The sequence below is a fragment of the Eptatretus burgeri genome, chromosome 7 (assembly GCF_056783735.1).
Source record: "Eptatretus burgeri isolate ZD-2024b chromosome 7, Ebu_testis_v1, whole genome shotgun sequence".
Taxonomy (NCBI): Eukaryota; Metazoa; Chordata; class Myxini; order Myxiniformes; family Myxinidae; genus Eptatretus; species Eptatretus burgeri.
This window is the reverse complement of record NC_140967.1, coordinates 75826161-75848574: the sequence shown is the minus strand read 5'-3', so window position 1 is coordinate 75848574 and position 22414 is coordinate 75826161. Positions and strand designations below refer to the sequence as shown.

At 41.9% G+C, this 22414-nt stretch overlaps 2 protein-coding genes across 7 annotated transcripts in view; one reads left to right on the top strand and one right to left on the bottom strand.

Annotated features, from left to right (window-relative positions):
- LOC147023568 (troponin C, skeletal muscle-like) overlaps positions 1-15700 on the top strand; it is a 156959-nt gene extending 141259 nt beyond the window's left edge. For 2 of the 3 annotated variants that reach the window (XM_085889076.1, XM_085889075.1), the window contains 4 exons: positions 13979-14122; positions 14856-14976; positions 15207-15343; positions 15504-15700. In XM_085889076.1, the coding sequence (XP_085745202.1) occupies positions 13979-14122; positions 14856-14976; positions 15207-15343; positions 15504-15541 (440 nt within the window). In that variant the 3' untranslated portion in view covers positions 15542-15700. The remainder of the gene's footprint in view (positions 1-13978; positions 14123-14855; positions 14977-15206; positions 15344-15503) is intronic. The other variant, XM_085889077.1, reaches the window with a different exon arrangement.
- Positions 15701-15753: 53 nt separating this feature from the next.
- CNEP1R1 (CTD nuclear envelope phosphatase 1 regulatory subunit 1) overlaps positions 15754-22414 on the bottom strand; it is a 44437-nt gene continuing 37776 nt past the window's right edge. For 3 of the 4 annotated variants that reach the window (XM_085889073.1, XM_085889072.1, XM_085889069.1), the window contains exon 6: positions 15754-16626. In XM_085889073.1, coding sequence (XP_085745199.1) covers positions 16585-16626 — 42 coding nt within the window. In that variant the 3' untranslated portion in view covers positions 15754-16584. Of the gene's footprint in view, positions 21960-22414 lie in introns of all 4 variants that reach the window. The other variant, XM_085889070.1, reaches the window with a different exon arrangement.

Below are 22414 nucleotides of genomic sequence, written 5' to 3'. Positions count from 1 at the left end.
GGGTAATGGGGGTACAGTTGGGTGCACGGATTGATTTAATGAGGGATGAATTGGGGGAAAAGATGGAGAAAATGAAAACTGAGATGCAGGAGTGTGTGGATGTTAAATTGAGGGAAATACAAAGTAAATTCGAGGATAGATTGGAGGAAACAAAGGTAGAAATTACATTGGAGGGGGAAAATATACGGAAAAAATTGGTAGATAAAATTGATGCAACGAACATTCAGGTTGATAAAGTCGATGAAAGCCTGGAACGTCATCGTGCCTGTGTGGATGCTCGTATGCAGCTGCAAATAGAAGAGTGGGGAGAGCTGAGGAAGCAAGGGATGAATTTGGCGGAGGAGGTAAAAGGATTGGAGGCTCGTTTGGACGAACAAGATAAAATTATGAGCCAAGATGAAGTCTTGGATAAAGGCCTGGTAGAGCCGTCTTTTGTAAGTAGAGTGTCCGGGTTGGTTGAGGAGCAGCTACAAACTCGCGAAGGAGCCTTGGAGGAGGTTGTGCGGGCCCAGAAGATCCTGCGGGAAGAGGTGAATCGGTCCATTCAACGTTTGGAACAGGAGGCAAAATTGACCCATGAGACCCTCACCACAAAACATCTTTGGCCACAGTGGGCTCCGAAATTGGATACGCAGCCACAAGGGTGTTTGATCCCTGGGCTGGATTCGGACAAGGGAGAAACTGAGAAGCGGGCCACCGTAAAAGTGATCCCCCTGGTAAATTTCGACGGGTCAGGGAGCGTTGAAGCTTTTCTGACGCAATTTGAGTGCATTTCCCGACTAAACGGGTGGAATGAGCAGGAATGCACAGGGAATTTGGTGGCAACGTTGCGGGGACCAGCCGCAGATGTGTTAAATGTGATCGCGGAGGGGATGTTGACCAGCTCCCACATTTGCGAGGTGTTGAGCCGTCGGTTTGGGTTCGCGGCAAACTGTGATCTGGTGCGGGCCCAGCTCCAGCACCGCAGATTAAAGCCGGGTGAGACAATGCAGGAGCTGGCACAGGACATTTACCAATCAGTCAGGATTGCGTATCGGGACCTTACAGTGGAGGCGTGGGACAGACTGGCACTAGAGAAATTTTTAGCTGCTCTTCCTGACCCTGAGGTCCGAGCGCTAGTGGAGTTACAGGATCCACCCACCGTTCACTGAGCGGCCAAGTGCGCGGCCAGGCTGGCCTCGTGGAGTCGGCCGGGTCGGGTGCCCGAGAGGCCATCGGTGACGGTCCGACAGGCGGAGATCCAGGATCAGGGAGGGGGGCTGGGAGAAATTGGCATTACCCAAATGTTTCAGGAAATTTGCCAGAAACTGTCAAGTTTGATAAGGGGTAATTCGGTAGTTGATGCGCCAAAGCGGCGGGGTCCAGCCCAGCCAATAGAGCAATTCGATTATGGCTGAGGGGGTCCGGAACCGGAAGAGACATTACACCGATACTCACGGGGGCCTTTTATGGGGAGTTGTTTCCGGTGCGGGCGAAGAGGACACATGCAACGATATTGCCGGTACCCGGCGATGGAGGGACCCTCCAATAGACTTTTAGACTCGGAGAGGGTGAATCCTCCTGCTGAACCGCCAGGTCTATCCGAGATGCCCTTTCATAGGTCAGGTCCGGAGATCACTGTCGGGGGTCCGGGAGACTAGATCGGGCTGAGCATATAGGGCCATGCTCGGCTGCTGAGATTGTGGCGAAGTGCCCTCCTTTGGTGGAAAAAAGTGAATTGTGGGAAAATTGGCATGTGTTTGTAAGTTCTGCTTGGTTTTAGAGTGACAATCGGGACAGTGGGTAATTGGAAACAAAGCGGGCACGAGTGGCTGTCCAATGGCTGGTGCGTGGATCGGGTGAGAAGTGCTGCGTGAGTTGTTTAAGTGAAGAAGTGAAATGTATGGTGCACACGTTGATTTTTTATTGGACATGGTGTGGTAACAGGGAAGGTCATGGTCGGTGAAGTGTTAGAAATGCAGGTGTCACATGTAAGGCCGATGGGGTGGGGGAGTCATGTGGGTTTTGTGGGTGGGGGAGTCATGTGGGTTTTGTGGGTGGGGATGATGTGCTTGTCCACAGGGATTGCTGAAGCTCACGGTGAGCGTGAATTGCGACCCCCTTCAAGGAGATTCACCACCTGGTGGCTAATGGTGACAGTGTCTGGAGGCAACTGGGAGAGGGTCTGGTTGGGCGACCAAGGTGGGTAGGACCTTGGCGACCCAGGAAGGCCAGAGGAGCCAGTGAGACCCCTCCCAGAGTGTTGTACGGGATTAGAGCTGATGGCTACCAGGGGGGAGGGAATCAAAGTGAGCGGGGCGGAGAAACGTCCGGGTTGGACTAAAGCTTACCTGTGGGCATGGTTGCACCTGAGATGCCCCCATCATCTTGTGGTAACCCACCCCACGGCCACGACGGGATTCAGCCTGCATGATTAAAATGAGGACCATGACCTAGAAATGTGATGATGACCATGGTGTGAGTGTTGTGAAGATGTGTGAGTCCCACTCGATCCCGCACAACTTGACAGGTGCAGCAAGGGCATGATGTCCGCATAATTTTGGGGCAAACAAATTTGAAAATTGGCTCCCCAGGTAACGCTGGATCTATTAGCATCCACTGGGGGAGGCGGTCAAGTGTAAATATCCTGTGAATAGTGTCGTTAAGGCTTGGAGTAGGAATGTAAAGTATAAGTGTTGTGTTTTTGTGGAACCTTTTGTTTCCCCTCCCCAGATCAGTGGAAGAGTGCTGGGCAAGAGCGATGATCCAGAAGATGGAGTGCAACTTCGCTCAGTGCTCTCATGTGATAAAATAAAATAAAAATAATAAAAATAAAAACGAATGATTGTTTCGGCGAGGATAAGACCATAAGGGGGTAGTACATTAAGCAGGATAGGTAAGTTCGCTGCGACTCGCTGCCCATTGCCCCGCCTACTTTATTTTGTTAGGTTAATTAGGTGTGAGTCAGTCAGTGTTAAGGCTGGTACGGTAGCGCCTGTGATATACCTTGCAGGAGCTGCGGTACCAGAGGAGGGGGCAGTGTTACGTTTGAGGGGGGGGGTATGCATTCAAAGGGTAATTAGGATGTTTAATTAGGTATGCCATGCTGTTCGAGTTTACCAGGATCTCGATGTAATAAGTAGCAATTCAGTGGTGATAAGTTGTCTCGTAAATGTTCATTTCTTCAAGGGGGGAAATGATAATTGTCACGTAATTAGATCGGGACACGGGATAGGGTAAGTGTGTCTGCGTAAACCCCTTTTGGTATTCTCTGGAGACTGGCCGTGACGTCACAGGACAGTGCAGCGGATGGCTCCGCCCCGTGGTCACGATTGGCAGAAGGCGACGGCGGTGGGCCAATAAACGGCTCGATTGGAAGTGACGAGGACGGGAGGATAAAAAGGTTCTGTTCAGGGTCGAAAAGGAAGAGGAAGAAGATCGGGACAAAATGATCGTGTTTTATTGGTGTGGAGGCTGTTGCGTGGAGAGCGTCCTTGTTGTTGTGCTGATTCGATCGTGTTCTTCATCGTGTCTTGGAGCCTTGCTGAGCCTCGTCCCTCACTTTGGTTGGCTCTGGGGTTCTGCTGACTCGGAGTACGGGGTCGAACGGCGGGCGGACCTGCCTCCCTCTCCTGCTCGCAACTTGGCGCCAGAACTGGTTCCCTGGCGGCTGTGAGCGGACTTGGGCCAAGACCAGGAGGTCGACAGCACCATGGTTTCTCCTGCCCCCCTGACGAGAGCAAGGCCAGCTCGTCCGACGCCGATCCAGGGACAGTTGCGTCCACACCACGGTCCAGCCTGACCACCAGAAATAGCTACGTTTTGTGTGTGTGTGTGTGTGTGTGTGTGTGTGTGTGTGTGTGTGTGTGTGTGTGTGTGTGTGTGTGTGTGTGTGTGTGTGTGTGTGTGTGTGTGTGTGTGTGTGTGTGTGTGTGTGCTTGGTGCCTTAGAGGGTTTGAGATCTGTATATTCATTGGAATTGTCTGTGTTTTTTCCCCACGCCCGATCCCACACCATCCCGTCGAATCGCCCCGGATCCCTTTTCTTGCCGAGTCTTGTTATTTCTGGTTAATAGTAAAAACAAATAAACATCATCAACTCAGTGAAAAGTGACTCGTGCCACCTTCCTCGTCCCGTTTGCGGTAGAGCGATTAGAGCCGCCATGTTTGAGTTGTAAATAAATAAACCGCCTCCATCGTTTCGGCTCATTCTACGTTGGCGGGACTGTTCAAGTCCCGTGGACGTCACAATATTTAGGAAGAACGCATGGGTGAGGGCGGATAATTGGATACAAAAATAGGACCACGCGTCATGAAACTCACCTGGGTCAAGAGCAACAGTCACTCAGACCCCATTTTTTTATTTATTTTAATGCGGTGAACAAATTTTGGTAGATCACGGGTGATGAACGTTGTCAAGTTTCAATCGTGTGTGGTTTCGGAGAAAAGAACAAATACCTATTTTAGGGAGGGAGTCAACCCCCCACCCCGCCCCCTCCTGTTTAACCCCTTAATGAGGACAGATTTTGATGCTTGTCAATACACCTTCGTTAGGCATCAGATATGAAGCTTGTGGCCAAGTTTCATCAAAATTGTGTGTTTGGTTCAAGTGATAATGACTGAAGTGTTTACGGACTGACTGACTGACTCACTCACACTTCTCGATCACATAAACTCACCTGACTAAAGTCCAGATGAGCTAAGTAATTGATGGGTTTGAGGAATATAAGAATTTAGGCCATGGGTGAGGATGGAGAATTTAATACAAGGAAATGAAAAGAACTATGGCAATCCAATGGTGTTGTAAAGATGAATGTTAAAAACATTGTAATGTAAAAAATGTAAAAATGTAAAATGAATACAAAAAAAACAGTTGGTTGCTGTGACATTTAACACACATGAAGTCTTGGAAGCTCATGTGCAAACACTATAAATAGGGTGTCTCAGTTCAAAGCACTGCTGTGCTTTACATATGGCAATGAATGGCTTCCTTATAATTCATATGGGCTAGCAGGATGGCCTAGAGCAGTGGTTCCCAACCTTTTCTATGCCCCACACCCCTCGGAAATGTTTGATTAATGTTCGCACCCCCCACAAAAGTAATATCACATTTGAAGATGAAGAAGTCTAATTTATAATTTTTGAACCACAAATTGAACCACATACAATACTGCGGGTGAACAAATTGAACTTAAAAAAATAAGTTTTCAACTCGGTGCATAAAATGCAAGTATAAATTGAGCAATTAGATTCTAATTTATTCAGAAAAAAATTGTAAACAGTAAAATCAATCCCAATTGTGAACATAAAATTAAATGACTTCTTTGCTCCTGATTCTCATTCACGATTTTGTCAAAACGTGGAATTTTCTTGCTGACTGCGATCCGTAGGTCTGCCTGTGGATTCAGGCGATTCCTAGATTTTGTCTTGATTGACAAAAGAGAACTGAATCCACATTCACACAAGTATGTTGTTGCAAATGGAATGAGTACATGGAGTGCTTTCCCACCAAGTCTTGGGAACATATCCAGTGCTGCACACCAAAACTCCTCCAAAGTCTTGCTTTAAAATTGCATTTCAAGAGTTCGATTTGTCTGCAAATCAATAATATCTTCCTTCAGCTCTTCATCATCTGACATTTTCTGCAAATTATAGGAATATGGATTCATGATCCATTCTTCTGAAATCTTCAGGTCTCCAGCAGCAAAATAAATATCCATCAAACGATTCCGACAGCATTTCCAAATGAGCCTCAATTTCTTCACGCACAGTAGGAGTTATGGATCCATCATCATTAACCATCTCTTCACGTGAAGGAAAATTTGAGAGACTGCCTCTTTCCATCCTTCGACGCCAAAGATGTAACTTTTCTTTGAAGGAATTCAACTTTTCACAAGCCTTCAATATAATTATCCCTTTTCCTTGAAGAGAAATACTCAGGTCATTCATACAAGTGAAAGTCAGCTCAGTAAGCCAGCATTTGGGCGAATTCCTAGGATTCCAATGCCCCAACCAGATCACATTCACGCTCCTCCAGAAAAACTTTGATTTCTTCCTGCAGGTCAAAGAAGCGGGTTAAAGCTTGTCCTCGTGACAACCAACGGATTTCTGTGTGGAAAAGCAAAACTGAATACTCACAACCCAGATCCTCACAACATGATTTGAAGATGCGATGGTTCAAAGCTCTCCCCCTGATCCAGTTGATGATCTTCACAAGTATCAAGGACTTTCCTGTTTTCAAGTATCAAGTATCAAGGATGCAATGTTTTTGATGCCAAAGCATGCCGATGAAGAAAACAATGGGTAACTTGCAAGTCTGGAATCTCCTTTTTCATCAATGCAGAAAATCCAGATTTATTTCCAAGTATTGCAGGTGCCCCATCAGTGCACACAGAACCAATGACTGATATCTAAATCATGTTTGGCAAAGAAGTCTTTCACCAGCTGCATCACATCCTTTGCAGTTGTGTTTTTTGGCAGATCTTTACAAAACAGGAAATCTTCCTTCACAGCACCATCATTGACATACCTCACTAATGTGATGAGTTGAGTACAACTGGAGACGTCAGTTGACTCATCCAACTGAATAGAGATTTTAAAAGGATGAGCTCTGACATCCGAGATGACTTGGTCCAAAATATCTTCACTCAAATCACTGATTCGGTTGCGATTGACATTATTTGATAGGGGCACCTGTTCAAATTTTTTTCTTGCTTCTTTGCCCAGGATAATTGTTGCCATTTCCAGTGTACATGGCTTGATGAGATCTTCCACAATTGTATGCAGCTTAACGAAATAACTAAACTTTGGGACTGCTGTCTGTTTGAGTGCAAATGGCTTCCAGATCCATAACAATACTATAGGACCCTGCAATGAAATTTAATTATAATGTGCAAAGTGTAACTACGGTTTGTAATGTAATTACAATTAAGCACAATGATTCATAGTAAACTTTAAAATTAATTTATCAAATATACCAAATATATAAATTAATTTTGTTATATAAATTTATAATCAATATTGCAAAGTTTTTATTAGCAAAAATCAGTATCCGTATTTAAGAAGATTCAAATTTTAATTGAACTACTCAATTTAGGAGTTTATTTATAAGTTATTCATAACATTCGCAAAAGCAAATAATATAGTGAAAAACTAAACCTAGTTGGATTATTAAAAACTTCACATTACATAGAAACACTCACCAGGATTAGGTACACTAATTAGCACTTTCATAGACTGTACAACTCAAATAATTACCACAATAATAAGGCTGAAAAGTTGCAAACATAATTTAATTATTATAAAAACCTAATAACCGCAAGCAAGTAAATTTATCAATAATGAAGTGCTTAATGAAAAAAAATCTAAGAAAGACTAGCATTACGCTCTCTCTCACAAGTAACCTTTATTCAGCACTGCGACCACCATAAGTAGTTCGAAATTTAAATAGTACTTAAGACACGTTTCTACACCGTTTTATAATTAATTGATGTCAAATATAAAATACTAACTTCAAGACTATTAAACAAGCAATTGTTAAATCACCATTATTCCGCAAAAGTTCCAAAATACTCGTTTTCCGAAAGTTTATAATGTTCACAATTAAATTATATTAAAGTGTTCACCAGTGGTAGTGCGCAATAATACGTATGGCGGTCAACGTGCTAAGATAAATTACACTCAGTATGGAGACACAATGCAAAATTTGTAACGCACTGCAACAGTTTTCCAGCCCATCACCGCATGTACTATAACCAGTCACTCGCTCGTAAAAATGAACAGACAAATATCTTACGCCTACAGTGTAGGCATAATGATGTACACTGATTATGTCAGATGTTGCGTTATAATGATTTTAAAAGCAACACGTCTGAAGACGACGATGGTTGACTAGCAGTATTTGACGATGCAGATTGTTTCAGAAGTCAAGGATCAGACAATGTGATAATGCTTGACCAAGTTATAAAAATGATCAACATGATGTGGTACGAGTAACAGGTTATTAGCTGCAAAATGTCGAAAACCCGGTTTCGTTCAACAACTTAAAAAAATTGACCATTGCATAACCTTTAAATGTCACAAAACAATGTTGTGGACATTAAAATAAGGAAACAGGATATGTGCTATAGCTTATTGGAGTTAGTTCGTCGAAGAAGGTCGAAAACCCGGTTCGATTCCCACAACTTTGAAAATTTGACCTTTGTGACCTTTAAAGGTCAAAGGTCAAGGATTATGACCTTTGGTGCAAAACTTCCTCTGGAACATTCCAGGAACAATATAACGTCATATAGGCTTTATGGCATTTCGCACTCATTGGATTATCCATACTTTAATGAAATCAGTGTAAAAACAAACTTGAAGGGGGTGCCACGGGCAAGGTGTTCGAGATAGAGCAAAATGGTTTCAAGACTTCAGGTGGGGAATGACTTCAAGATTATGCATAAAAAATATTGTCATCCTAGCTCTCAAAGTTTGGGCGGTCATATGATTTTTATGTCAAAATTCGAAATTTTCTAAGTTCGTGACCTTGTGACGAAAATGAAAAAAAAAAAAAAAAAAAAAAAATCGAGCTCCGTGGAGCTATGCAGGTGCCATTGGGCTAACCAAATACCGAAAACCCCTGCCAGATTTGAAAACCCCCAAGGAGAAGATGCAAATTGAAATTGGCTACCCCCTAAACACAATTCGTAATTTAAGTTTGTGACCTTGACCTTGGGACGAAAATGAAAAAAAAAAAAAAAAAAATCGACGGGGCTATGCAGGTGCCATTGGGCTAACCAAATACCGAAACCCCTGCCAGATTTGAAAACCCCCTAGGAGAAGATGCAAATTGAAATCAGCTACCCCCTAAAAACACAATTCGCAATTTTCTAAGTTTGTGACCTTGTGGCCTTGACCTTGGGACGAAAATGAAAAATAAATAAATAAATAAATAAAATCGAGCTCTGTGTGGCTATGCAGGTGCCATTGGGCTAACCAAATACCGAAACCCGCCAGATTCGACAAACCCCCGAGGAGAAGATGCAAATTGAAATTGGCTACCCCCTAAAAGCACATGTTTTTTGGGCGTGGCTCTGCCCATAATGGGCGCACCACGCCCATTTTCAGGAAAACACAACGAGATCATGATATAAACCTCCCACCAAAATTTTGTCAGGATCGGATCAAAACCCACGGAGCTAGGCTTGGGACAGACAGACAGACACAGACATACAGACAATAATAACGAATATAGTGGTCACTTATTTTTTTCGTGAAAATATTTTTTCGTGAACCAATACTCTGACAATCAGTTACTTTACTTGTATGTTAATTCTGTTATCTCCTTTTGATTAAATACTCGTAAACGAGATTACTATCTACGCAACACAACCACCTACTACCACTTCTCAAGGCACACTGGCAGCTGGCTGAGTGATGACTCGTGACTCAAGCCACTCTGTCGCACCCCATGAAATTCCATATCACACCCCCAGGTTAGGAACCCCTGGCCTAGAGGTATACACACTCACCTCTGAGCCATCCAGCTTGAGTTTGAATCACAGCCCAGCTACAAAATTACTCAATGTACTCACATTTTAATAGTGCATAATTAATGGACATCTCCAACTACCATTATCAGGGTTAAGTACCATTATCATCATCAGACCCTCACCAGGACGTTTGTGTGATGTTTGGGTGGTTGTGGTGTATTTTATGTGGCGTTTGTGTCCTGGTGTGATATGAAAGTCATAAGATGGAATTATGTGCAATTAATACATTCGAAAACGTAATCAAGAGATATTTAGACATTTTGGGTGGAATTTACGAAAGGCGTTTAATAGCGAGACACGTGTAGAATCGCTAATCGTGCAATGCTCACCCGTTCAAAGTTGATCGCCAATCGCTGAAGAGCGATTATTTAATGCGGGTTAAAACCCGATCACAAGTGTTTAAACAAGAAATAAACTTTTAAACTTTGACGAGGGCATGTTTAAGAGTGCTTTTAAGGTTTGGAAGCAAGCGTGAGGAAAAAAATGGTATAGAACTGCAGTTGTACTTTCGTATACTTCCTGGCAGTTTAAGTTTACTTTAGAACCACTACAAGTTAAGCCATTGTGGTTTATGTACTGCAGTAACGATTGCTGGTAACTGAAGTGATTAGAGTGGTCTGCAGAGAATTACTCTTTAATACTAGAGTTAAAATTATAATTGGTTTCAGTTCTAATTACAGTAGTCTTCTTCTTTTGGCTGCTCCCGTTAGGGGTCACCACAGCGGATCATCCGTATGATCCGCATAGTGATTTGGCACATGTTTTACACTGGATGCCCTTCCTGACGCAACCCTGGTCGCCTCTTATGACACAGGGATATGGTACACCTATTTTAACCGGGGTATACACCGGCCCAGTATACTGGTACTCATTTCGCCGACCTCGGAAGGATGACAGGCTGAGTCAACCCCCTGGTGTATTAATTCAGTGGCCCAACGGGCTTGAACTCAGGACCTTTTGGATCCCAAGCCGCGGCCCTAACCACTGCGCCAACACCAGGCTCTTCAAATTACAGTAGTCTGCAGAGAATACTATTGTAAAGGGACATCAGAATTGGATGGCTTATAATTGGTAGTTAACATGGGATAGTGAATATGGATGTTAGGAGAGCTTGAATAAGCCAAATTGGTGGCAGAAGAGACTAGGAATAGGGCAGTTAGCTGTCGTGCATCAAGAATATTCGACAATAGATGCAATCCTCCAGAGAAGTATGACAATATAAAATTTGTCCGGAGTTTCAGTCTCGAAGGAATAATTTTGTTCGCTGCTGAATCTTACGCAAGATGACCTGGATCAACCTACAATGAGGAGCAATGCGCTGAATCCTCTCTAGCAATTGTCAGTGACGCTGTCATTTTATGCAAGTGCATAATTTCAATTGGATATTGGAGATATGTGCGGCATTTCACAGTTTATTGGGTTGTTTAGACACGCACAACTTAAAGGATGTTGATCTCCCTTCGTAAATTGCTATTTCAACGGGTGACTAGCTGTGTGCGTACAACGATGCTTTCGTCCCCAGGCAAAAGCTACAGTTAGAACTATAGTATGTATACGAGTACTCTCATATACTACAGTTGGTAACAAGTCCTACTACAGTAATCTGCAAATAATTACGAGAGGAAAATAATGCTATTTTTGCTTGGGCAGCGTTTAAGGGTTAGGCAAGTGTTGGCGAGTGTTAGCAAGATGCTCGCTTAAACGCCTTTCGTAAATTCAGCCCATTTTGTTCCAATAAGACGTAATTAATAAACAAACTCACATCACATTAGGACGTAATTAATGGACATACTCACATTCCAATAGTAGGTAATTAATAGATGTACCTGAACTCACATTTCAATCGGACATAATCAAGACGTACTCATGTACCATAATTTATCATCACTATTTCAAGAGTGCATAATTAAAAGACAAAGATGTCGTGCATAGCAAGATACTTGCGAAATCCAACTAAAAATACTTGCCATGGAAATACCAATTTGGCGATTTCGAAGATTTGACCTATCAAGTGTTTTATATAATTGAATGTCTTGCACAACAAATTTAGCCGAAATTTTCTAACTGCGGCCTAATATGTGTTTTGCATGTTTCGGGTAGGCTTGACTTTGACCAATTATGACCATATTTTACACACAAATACTGTACAGTACATGTATACAAATAAATTGCACAAGTTTCAATTTGACAACTTGAAACATGACTGAGGTATGGCAAAAATAAATTCACAAAATATCCATTTAAATACATTGGGGTGAAATTGTCATGCCAACCGTTGACCTGTCAAAACGGCTAAATCAATCGTTCTGATTTTTGTTAAACCAATTCAGCGACCCAATATGCAAACATGTTCAAATTTCATGTCAATCATATGAAAACTGACAATGTTATGTGAACTGGACCTTTGGACATTAAAAATATATGCCTTTTCGTTTTGATTTGGGAACCAATAATGCAAATGATGTTCAAACTCGCAGAGTAAGTACCCAATGGTGTTTGCACATTACTTACTGAAAAAAGTAGTCTGAATATTGCAAGAAGACTCTATGGATGTTTGTGTAGTGTTGTTAAAGGGGTCTATTATGTTGAAATGTCTTTAGGTCTAAGCATCAAATGTGTGGAAGGGTCTTAAGGGGTCATAATAGCTAGTGACGAAAAGGTATGTTCAAAAGAAACCCGAATCCTATCCAGGTTCCTCCTGATGACTCCAGCTTTGCTCTTTACTTCTTCGGGTTCCTTCTTGGTCTTCCACTTCATTGGGTTCTAAAAGGGTCTATATGGATACGAAAGGGTCTAAAAAGGTATAAAGGTACATTATTAACAGGTCACTGTACAATAATACAAAATTAATGCATGTACACACGGTCCAACTCAAGTTCAAACAGTATGTAATTAAGAGACGTACTCAAGTGGGTTGACCAAGGCTTCACCACAGCCCTTCCCCAGACAGATTTTAAGTTTTTCATAAGTACTAGCAGACTACCCACCCGCTGGTGGGTCAAGTTTGCACATTACTTGCTGAAAAAAGTAGTCTGTGTTTTGCAAGAAGACTTCAGATGTTTGTTTTATTCAGGTGTGGTGTGACCTAAAAGCTTCTGGAATCTAGATGGTCTAAAGGGTACATTCCATTAGTAGTTGGGGTAAAAACTCTCAAGCATGTAAAAGGGGTCTAAAGCTCAAAATGGTGTTAAGGTCTAAGGGAGTCAAGTGATTTTAACAGGTGTAAAGGCCTAAAGGGTCTGTGGGGAATCAAGCTTCGAGGAATCCAAAGGTCTAAAAGTTGAAGGGGTCTCATGGTGCCTAAAGTGTCTTAAAGGTAGGTAGGGGTTTTAGGGAGTCTAAAGGATGTAAATGGCTAACAGCATCTAAAATGTTTTAAGGGGTCTAAGGGGTCAAAAGGTACATTCCAATAGTATGTAATTCATCGGCAGAGTCAGGTTGCAAATAACACACACACACACACACACACACACACACACACACACACACACACACACACACACACACACACACACACACACACACACACGTCGTTACAAAGATTTACGTCACAGATTTACTGTTGTCATGATTTACACCATTCGTAATAGAAACATTTATTTTGTACAAATCTATTTGTAATATTGGTGATATTATATTTATTTGTAATATATAAATGTCCAAGTGGTCTAAAGTTAAAAATGGTCAAGGGTTCAAGCTGTCAAATCTGTCTGAATGGTGAAGAGGTCCAAGGGGTCAAAAGGGACTTGAAGGGCTGTAAAGGTCAAAAGGGTATAAAAGGTCTAAACAGTGAATGGATCTAAATGTGACGAAAGTGTCAAAAAGGTCGTAAAGACAAAAAAAGAAAAAACAAAAAGGGGTCTTCAGGGTCTTAAAGATAAAAGAGGTCTGAATGGGTCTTATAGGGTTTTTTGTTCTTCTGGAGTCTTAAAGGGTCTTCAATGATGGTTGAAGGGGTCTTAGCAGTTTAAAGGGTCGAAAGGTACATTTCAATAGTATGCAATTAATAGACGTATGTGTGTGAAGTCAGGGTACAATTGACGTTCAAACAGTAAAATTAAGACATATAGTCACATGCCTTCCTGGACAGATTGACCGTGTTCTGTGTTTTTCGGACATTATATATATATATATATATATATATATATATATATATATATATATATATATATATATATATATATATATATATATATATATATATATGCTTCTAGCTTGTGACTACCTCTTCCAAGTGGTTAAGTACTGTGAAGAGAGTAAAATTGCTACCTAAAGGCGACTGAAAATAACAGACCAGAGCAACCAATATACTTGCGAATCTTCAGTTTCACAATAACAAACGGAACCAAATGCAATACAGTCTCCTCTGATGAAGGTAATAAATGTTACAGCAATATCTGACACAGTGTAGAAGTCAAAATCGTTGCAACTACAATGAATCTGAAACTTATGCTCATTTATCTCTAGAGTTTAAAGCTGCATTCGACATGTTCGATGCAGACGGCGGAGGAGACATCAACACAAGTGAACTGGGGAATGTCATGACGCTACTGGGGCAGAATCCAACCAAGGAAGAGCTGGATGCCATAATTGAGGAGGTGGATGAAGATGGTTTGTATTACCTCCACTCCTACCTCCCTCTATATATTGACAGTCTTCCAAAAGGCACAAGTTATTCCAAAAGGTCTTTTATTCACTCCATACATTTTTGGTTAACTGCAAGAGCACTTCTGCATCTAAAAAAGTACTCGGCTCAAACATTACACCACGAAACCTGTACTGGTACACAGTGATATGTAAATGTTCTGTTTGTTTTGGCCTGTGTGTGTTCTCATCGGAACCTCTGGCTCATAGCGCAGGGAACCCAGGTTCAAATCCCATGTTTGCCCAGTCTCATCATGCCCTTGTGGCAATAAATGGAAAAATACATTGATATCTACTTTTGTCTCCATCCTGCATGTGATGCATGTTTAAGCTCCTCCATGAGCCTTATATGAAATGGAGAATTTTATTTATTTTACACATCTTCATAAAATAATAAAAAATAGATTAGATATCTTCTCATTTAGAGAATAAACAAAAAAATAGGAATAAAACGGGCAAACACAAAACTGGGATGAGATTCATAAATTGTACCAACTCCTTTTTCTTTGGAAAAAAATTCCACTAAAATGATTTCTCAGCTTCGATAATTTAATTTAAAAAAATAATTACAAGAATTCATGATGTGTTTTTGAGCGTTTGTACTCTGAAATTCTGAAAGCATCAAAACATGCCGATTGTTAGACATTGAAGTTTTGCACAAAGTATGTTGATGAACTAAAATAATCTGCAACGTCCCCAGCCAGTGGTACAATCGACTTTGAAGAGTTCCTGGTGATGATGGTGATGCAAATGAAAGAAGATGCCAAAGCATCTGGATTATCGGAGGAAGAACTTGCAGACGTGTTTCGTATTCTTGACAGGTCAGTGGTAGAGGTTGAAAAAGAAAATTAATCGCATTATCTGCAAGTCATTTTCACAAGCTGTAGTGAGTATGTCAGTAATCTGAGAAATCGTCCCCCCCCACCAAATCCTCGAACAACAGAAAATCTTGCCTGCCTCTGGCTATCAATTATTATGTATCCGAACCTGTCCATTCAGGGATTATATGAGTACTGTAGTCCTACAGTGAATACAACACATTCATTCACAGAAATCAAGATGGATTCATCGATCGCGATGAACTATGGGAGATTTTGAAACACACGGGAGAAAGCATATCCGAAACCGAGGTGGACACCCTGATGATTGAAGGAGACAAAAACAATGACGGCAAGCTGGACCTTGATGGTAAATAGCCACTTGAGAATTTGTCAGCACATCAAATCCAAAACTTAAAAAAGTAAAAAATATATATAATAAAACATAGTTTCAAATCGTTTTAGAAGCAATGTCATATTCACTGGAATGTATGATATAAAATTAATCTTGCATTAAATGTTCTTTGCAGAATTTCTTAAGATGATGGAAGGAGTGCCAGCTTCATGAAGAATGCACGAATTTCATGAGACAACAAACATCAAAACTGTTTCAGTGTCAACAGGCTAATGAAAGTTCCTTCACATCCTTTCAAGGCCACCATTTACAATCTCTCTTTTTGTAACAATTTTCTCAAGCCCTTTAATTAAAAGAGGTAAAATAACCAGACATCAGCATTCTTTACCTTTGTCAAATGTAAAATAAATTCTACAATCAGTGTATAACTGAAATATATGAAATGCTTTATTTACAGTGTTTTATAAGTTGCATAAAAATATTTCATGTATACAAAACACCTCTTGAAATGGCATTCAGTGAACATTTACTTTGAATGGAAGAAAATAATTCAGAAGGCCAATAAAATAATACAACATTTTTGGTAACATGATGCAGCTAACAATACCATGTCGACCAAGGCAAAGCTCACCTTTCAAGGAGGGAACACCATTCCTTCCCCGATGACGAACTCCAACCCCCACCTTACCCCCCCCCCCCCCACCAAATAAACAACCTTGTGGTTAACACAAGGGGATAAATATGGCACAATACACTGCAAAACCATGCATACATTTTGTGCAACACAGTTTAACAAAAACAGATGACATTCAGGAACTCGTCACAATAAAAGGATCAAAACAACTCTTCCAAAAACATCCTTTAGTCACACACAATTACTTAGACCTGGGAATGTGGGTAACATGTCCTCCATTAAACATTTAAAACCATTACAAATTCCTATCACAAGTTCATACAAAATCATATTTAACACAAAGAGCAAATATGAAGCAACGGAAGGAAGATTCATTTACAGTTATGAAGAGAGTGGTTACAAAACCGAGAAGATCGCTATCTGGGTAACATGGTCAGCACTGTGTCATATCCAATCGCCAAGCGACTCCCAAAAGGTGAGGCATCCAAGGAACACCAATTTCAGATGCATGCAGCCACAAACATAAAATCAACGAAAGGTTAACCGAAGCGATTTCAAAAACAATTGATCAAAGCGTGTTCTTGAAAGTCTCCTTCCTTCTCTTTTGATAGAAATTGTTTGCTCATTGAGGTTGAGGTCGCGGCTTGAGGATAAGCTTCCCAGTCTTGGATGAGGAACAGAAAGATTAAAAAAACAAAACAGGAGTGCAAAGTCAAGACAATTAAATATTTTCATTAGCATTGGTTGGGGAGTGGGATGGGAGAGACAATAGCCCATGAGCCAGGTGAAAAGTGGGTATCAAGCGACTGAATAAACGCCGTTGTGATTTTGGGTAGCTTGACATCTCAGATGTCAGAAAATGTCAAGCGGACGTTTCATTTCAGTAGCTTAATACCCCTACGGCGTCCATTTTCAAAGATGGCCGCCATTCCCTCCGACGAAACTGGGAAAGATAACTAAAATGTAATAACTCATCATTGGAATGGATTAAAACCTTTTATTTGGGATCATTTTGCTCGAAGTTATATACAAATTCCTCTCATGTGTAATAAAAGTGGTTTCTACAAGTCGTTTTCTGTAAAAAAACGACAAATATATCCGAAAAATGAGGTATTTTGGCCGAGTTTTCATGAAACATTCTTGAAAATACTTATAACAACCCATGAATTGAAAGCTTGACCAAAAGTCCACTTTAGTGTGAAGTTAGCATCTATCTTGATTCTAGAAAGTTGGTTATAATGCTTCACGAAGGCCTGTGGCAATAAACAGAGTCTTCTCAAATCACTAATCACCATCATCGTCGCTGTCATCTACGTCTTGTGTGAAATCATCTTCATCCTCATCCTCTTTCCAATTAGCACACTCCTTTAACTTGCAAGCCAGTGTGCACAATAAACCATTGTCTATGCATGAACATGTGCCTTTCTTGCACGCTCAGGAGCAATCACAAGACAACAAAGACAGGACAACATCTGATGCAGGTTGGATGGGAAGCTATTGAATTGCTACATCCCCTTCAGTGACGGTCCAACCATGTCCATCAGTTGGCTTTGGAACATCCGGATTGTTCTCCAGACTTCTTCTCCATATGGAAGCCTGATAATTAGCCCTTCTAGTGTGCTGATACAACGCATCCCGACAAGGTGGCAATTGTCCTGTTGTCACTTCACCCCGTTTGGACCTGAAAAGTTCATATCTGAGTGCATTGACTTCTTTGATCTCTGTATTCGATGAATACATTTTGCATGTGTATGCCTGAACAAGAGCAAATGTTTCATCACTGAGCTCCCAGTCTTTACCAATGTCAGAGAACACTCTCCGACAGCTTTCATCTTTCCGAATATTGTTCAACGACTTTACTTTTCCTTGTCCTGCAAATGCACTGACTGTATCGCAGCCCGTCCAGGCATGCAGTCCGATCAGAGCATTACACACATCCTTCCCAAGAATTGTTCCGAGGCGGTTGATATCAATAATGCGAATTGTGTTCTTTTTTCCTCGTCTCAGCAGTACCCTTGTTCCCAATTCAAGATGAAATCCAAGAAGGAGCACTAGGACATCAGTGTCCTCTGATATAACCATCACTTTCGAAAAAGAAGAAGCAGCATGTCTGCAGTGCAGAATCAGCCTAGTATCAGCTTCTTCCTGACTACACTCAAGTTCAGAAACCTCCTCTAACCGGTCACTTTCCATCCTTACACATTTTTCGCCTGATGTGATGAAAAGTTCTGTGTCTAAGAGTTTGTTTTGGCATGATGGATCCTTCAAACTACTTGACAAGTATTCGATGAAATTATTCTTACTCTCCCCACTTGACAACAACCTTTTCCAATTTTTTATCCTGTGGCCCGCCCGGATCTCTTTGAAGACTACGCCTTCAGCAGAGCCTCGGTTCATCCGCTCCGCATTTTTTATCGAACTGTCCTTGTAAGTATCAAACACAACATCAATTCTGGTGCTTCCCTTCCCCTCGTTGAGTACATAGTTCAAGATCCTCTGTGACATTTCAGCAAATGTGTGATTGTCCCCATTCATTTTCTGAACGAAACCCATGCCATCAATTATCGTAGCCGTTCGATCTGATGGTGGGTCAACCTTCGCTGCCTCTTTCTCAATATGATTCCCAAGCCTAGCTTTGTCGGTCTTTTTTAATGTGCCACCCCCATTATCCAATGACCATGGTTTTGGTCCTAGAGGATACGAAAGAACGTCTCTCATATCCAGCTTTCTGTTTTCAGAAATAAGGATCATTTTACCAAAGAACCGGTTGTCTGCTTTCAGGACTACCTCTTTGTCTCGTGTTTTCACAGTTGTTACTTTCTGTAGGTCAGCAAATGTTTTCAGCTTCAGTCTCTTTATAGGTTCATAGAAACCTTCTCCACTTTCCAATTTCAAAGTAAACCACATAAACGCCTCCTCCCCCTTCTCCTGTGCGCTGAGCAAGTCCTTGCAGACATCGGGTGGAGCGATGAGCCCAGTAGAAATGCTCACCAAATCAGAATATCCCTCGTCAAATGGATTCATCCAGTTACTCTCTAGCATTTCCTGCACAGCCTTTACGTCCGCTTCATCTTTACTGATGCGAGATCTCTGCAGATCCTAATGTCCTGAGGAACTTTGGATGAAAATTAGTTCCCTGAGTTGACGTTAGGCTTCTGCCCTAGGCTCTGCAGTGAGGTAGTACCGAGACACGGTCCCATGCTTCATGCTAAACCCTCTGATTCCACCTGAAGTTTGTGTGTCTTTATTTACAGTTTGCTCAAGGGTTTGGTCTACAGCAATTTTCCCGAATTGGCTTCCACTGCTGCGCTGAACAGAAAACCCCCCATTGAGAAAATGTTGGTGAAGATCAGGGCAAACAGAATTGAGCATCATCATCTGACCGTAGTGAACTGGAAGATAGCGCGAGTAATTGGTTTTGTCCATTGCAAAACACCATGGAATCATCTTCCGAATACATGCTAGGGGAAGATACCAATCGCCTTCATGATCGGCTCTGATCAGACCAAGTAATATTTCCTCCAGATCAATGTACGTCATCCAGAATGCGGAAACAGGACCTCTATCATTGTGCAGAACACCCAAGTATACCTCAAAAACATGAAGTATCCTTTGGCAAGACATGTCTTGCTCAAGTGATTCAAGTGTAACAGAGCACATATTTTCGTGGAGATCAGCCACACATCGAAAGGTTTCATCAAGCGTGTGAAGATCATCATGGTGGCTGTTGTCTCACCACTCTAAAAACCCTGACCAAACCTGTCGCATCATCCCTTCATAAACGATTTTATGAAGACGCACAGCTCGGTTAGATTGCTGACCCAATAAGACTTTCTCAATTGACCCTTCTGCTATTATCCCCGATTCAACCGCGAGATCACGCAGTCCAGCAGATCCAAACAGCTTTCCAATTATGCCCAGTAAATTGCAGATGACATGAAAATTTCCCATCATCAAGACAATACGTTCGAATTTCAACTGGTGTTTCCAAGCCATCTCTGTAGCCTTGGCATACAAAGCTTGGTCCATTACCACACATATTTTGTCAAGTTCTAATGACTGGCAAATGGACACCGATTTGCGCAGAATTTCTTGCGCAGTAGAAAGATCTGAAGGTGGGGCATTGATTGTTGGCAGGTAACCAACGGTGTCCTTGGATACTGAAACATTGTCCCTTGTCTGGATATTGAATCCAGTCCATGATGGTATGATCTGGTTGTGAATATCATGCATCCGCACAAGAAGCCAAATGTAATTTCGCTGGTGAGCACTTGTGGATGCATCTATGAATGGCATTGACAAAGTTGGGGTGTTTAGTGGGGGCGGAACCATTCTCTGGCCTGCAACATACAATGGCAGACAGTCACCAACTGTCTCAATTGTTCTTCTATTCTCCTGCTTAAAAACGATTGGCTCATCTTGCCTCTGCGGAGCACAGGTTAAAGACACAGGCTGCATCACAATACCATTAATACGATGTGTTGTTCCTTCTCCGCTCAGTGTCCCTTCCCTCCTGTCAATGTTGTCAAAGGCTAAAACAGTTGGGACACCAGGATGAATTCCTTTGGGAATGCCACCATCACCGAGACTAACTTTCTCAACGCATAATGCTGTGTCAATTTCTTCGAGTCGGGTATAGGAACAACAGTGACCAAGCCTATTGAGGGTCCTGATGACTTCCACATTACCTGTCAATGTTTTCACAACATAAGCTAACAGGACATGCTTAGGTGTGACAACCTGCCCATTTGTCACAGCATTCAGGATATCTTGCGCAAATGACCATGACAGCCTAGAGATTCGGTCAGATGCGTCACGCTGTGTACCCCCCAGGAGCACCTTCAAAAATGTCATAAGACACTCTGGCAACTCAATGTATGATTTGTCCAGTTCTTCGGGATGCGGAGGCCACATTTGTTCTTGTATGCTACCCTTGATGCTATCCCTGAGTATGATTGCAACATTTTCAATCAACTGGACACAGTCTTGTCCTTGGTTGTACAGCTGAATTCGCTTTTCTAAACGGATAACTTCAGATGCAATGTCATCGGTTTTAAGGTTATGTGGTCTAAAAAACACTCTGTGATCTATTTCAAAAAAGTGCAAGGTGTCACCGAATTCAGCCTCAAGATTTCTGCGTAAATTCTTTTTTGTGGACGCTCTAATTTCAACACCCTGTTCAATGAAAAACGATTCCAATTTTGCTGCGATTTCTACCAGGGAAACCAGGCGAGGATTGAACAATACGTTACAACGCACATACGAATACAACTTCTCCAGTGCGACTCCCGCAGCGTTGGCGTGGCCATCGTTGCCCGCTGCAGACTGCGATGTGGTCTTTGGTGCCGTTGATTGGTCTCGTTTTGAGTTGACTGTGTAACGCCTATAGCAGATGGCATGGTAGTGCCCTTCAGCAGCAACAATGTCACGGGATGTGAGGGCAATGATCCTCTCATCACATCTCCTAATAGCGGCATCACGTACCGTTTCATCAGCCCTTTGTTCTGAGGACTGAATGAGCGGTTCCCTTGTGTGAGAACCTTGAATGTACTTTGTCTTTTTCTCGCAGAAGATGCATACTTCTGGATAGACACGTGATTTGTCTGCAGCATCTGTGGACTGGCGTGAAGACCTCCGCTGAACAGAACTAGGCTCACTACTCAAGTTACCTCGATCACCCTGAATTTTTCTCAGATTTTTAACATGCGTTAGTCTGTCTCTGCATTTCTTATGATAACGGATATCCGGTGCAGATGGAGGATTGGCATCAGCAATCCTCAAAATAGGTTCAATATGTCTTATCTTAGCAATTTCATAGAGTCTTTGCCAAGACGCAATGTCTTTAAGTTTAACAAGTTCATCCACATAACATTCTTCCTCACATATTGCACATTTGGCTTTTTCAACTCTTGGGCGCTTCTCGTTTTCCTGCAGTCTTCCTCAGAATCGGTCATGACGTATGGCTCTGTCTTCTCTTTGAAATTTTCAAAATGGTACCTGAAAAGATAGAACGTCAACTGAATTATAGGCCACAATGTGTTCCACAGTAGTTGGTTAACCCCTTCCTTTTTTCAATGAAGAATGGGATCATCGGCAAGTGAGTGATGGCACTGCACTCCCCCTTACCCCAGGCTCTAAGCATTTGCATCTACAAGAGCAGCACCATGTATGTATGTATGTATGTATGTATATCATGTTGTGTACTTCTATAGGACCACTGCTACATTGTGAGTGTGCACTTCTCTCGGCCTCTATAAGGTAATAGATGGGGGGTGGATGGGGAGTAAAAGATGATACTAACTTGTGAAAAACTTTAGGATCATGTAATGAACATAACAGATAGATAAATGAATATCAATGAGAATCTTCTCCCTTATCCCAGTGAAGGAAATGTACAGTTATGTCAAACAATTCGTTTTGCTGCGTTTCCACATGGTGGCAGCACGGTGAAT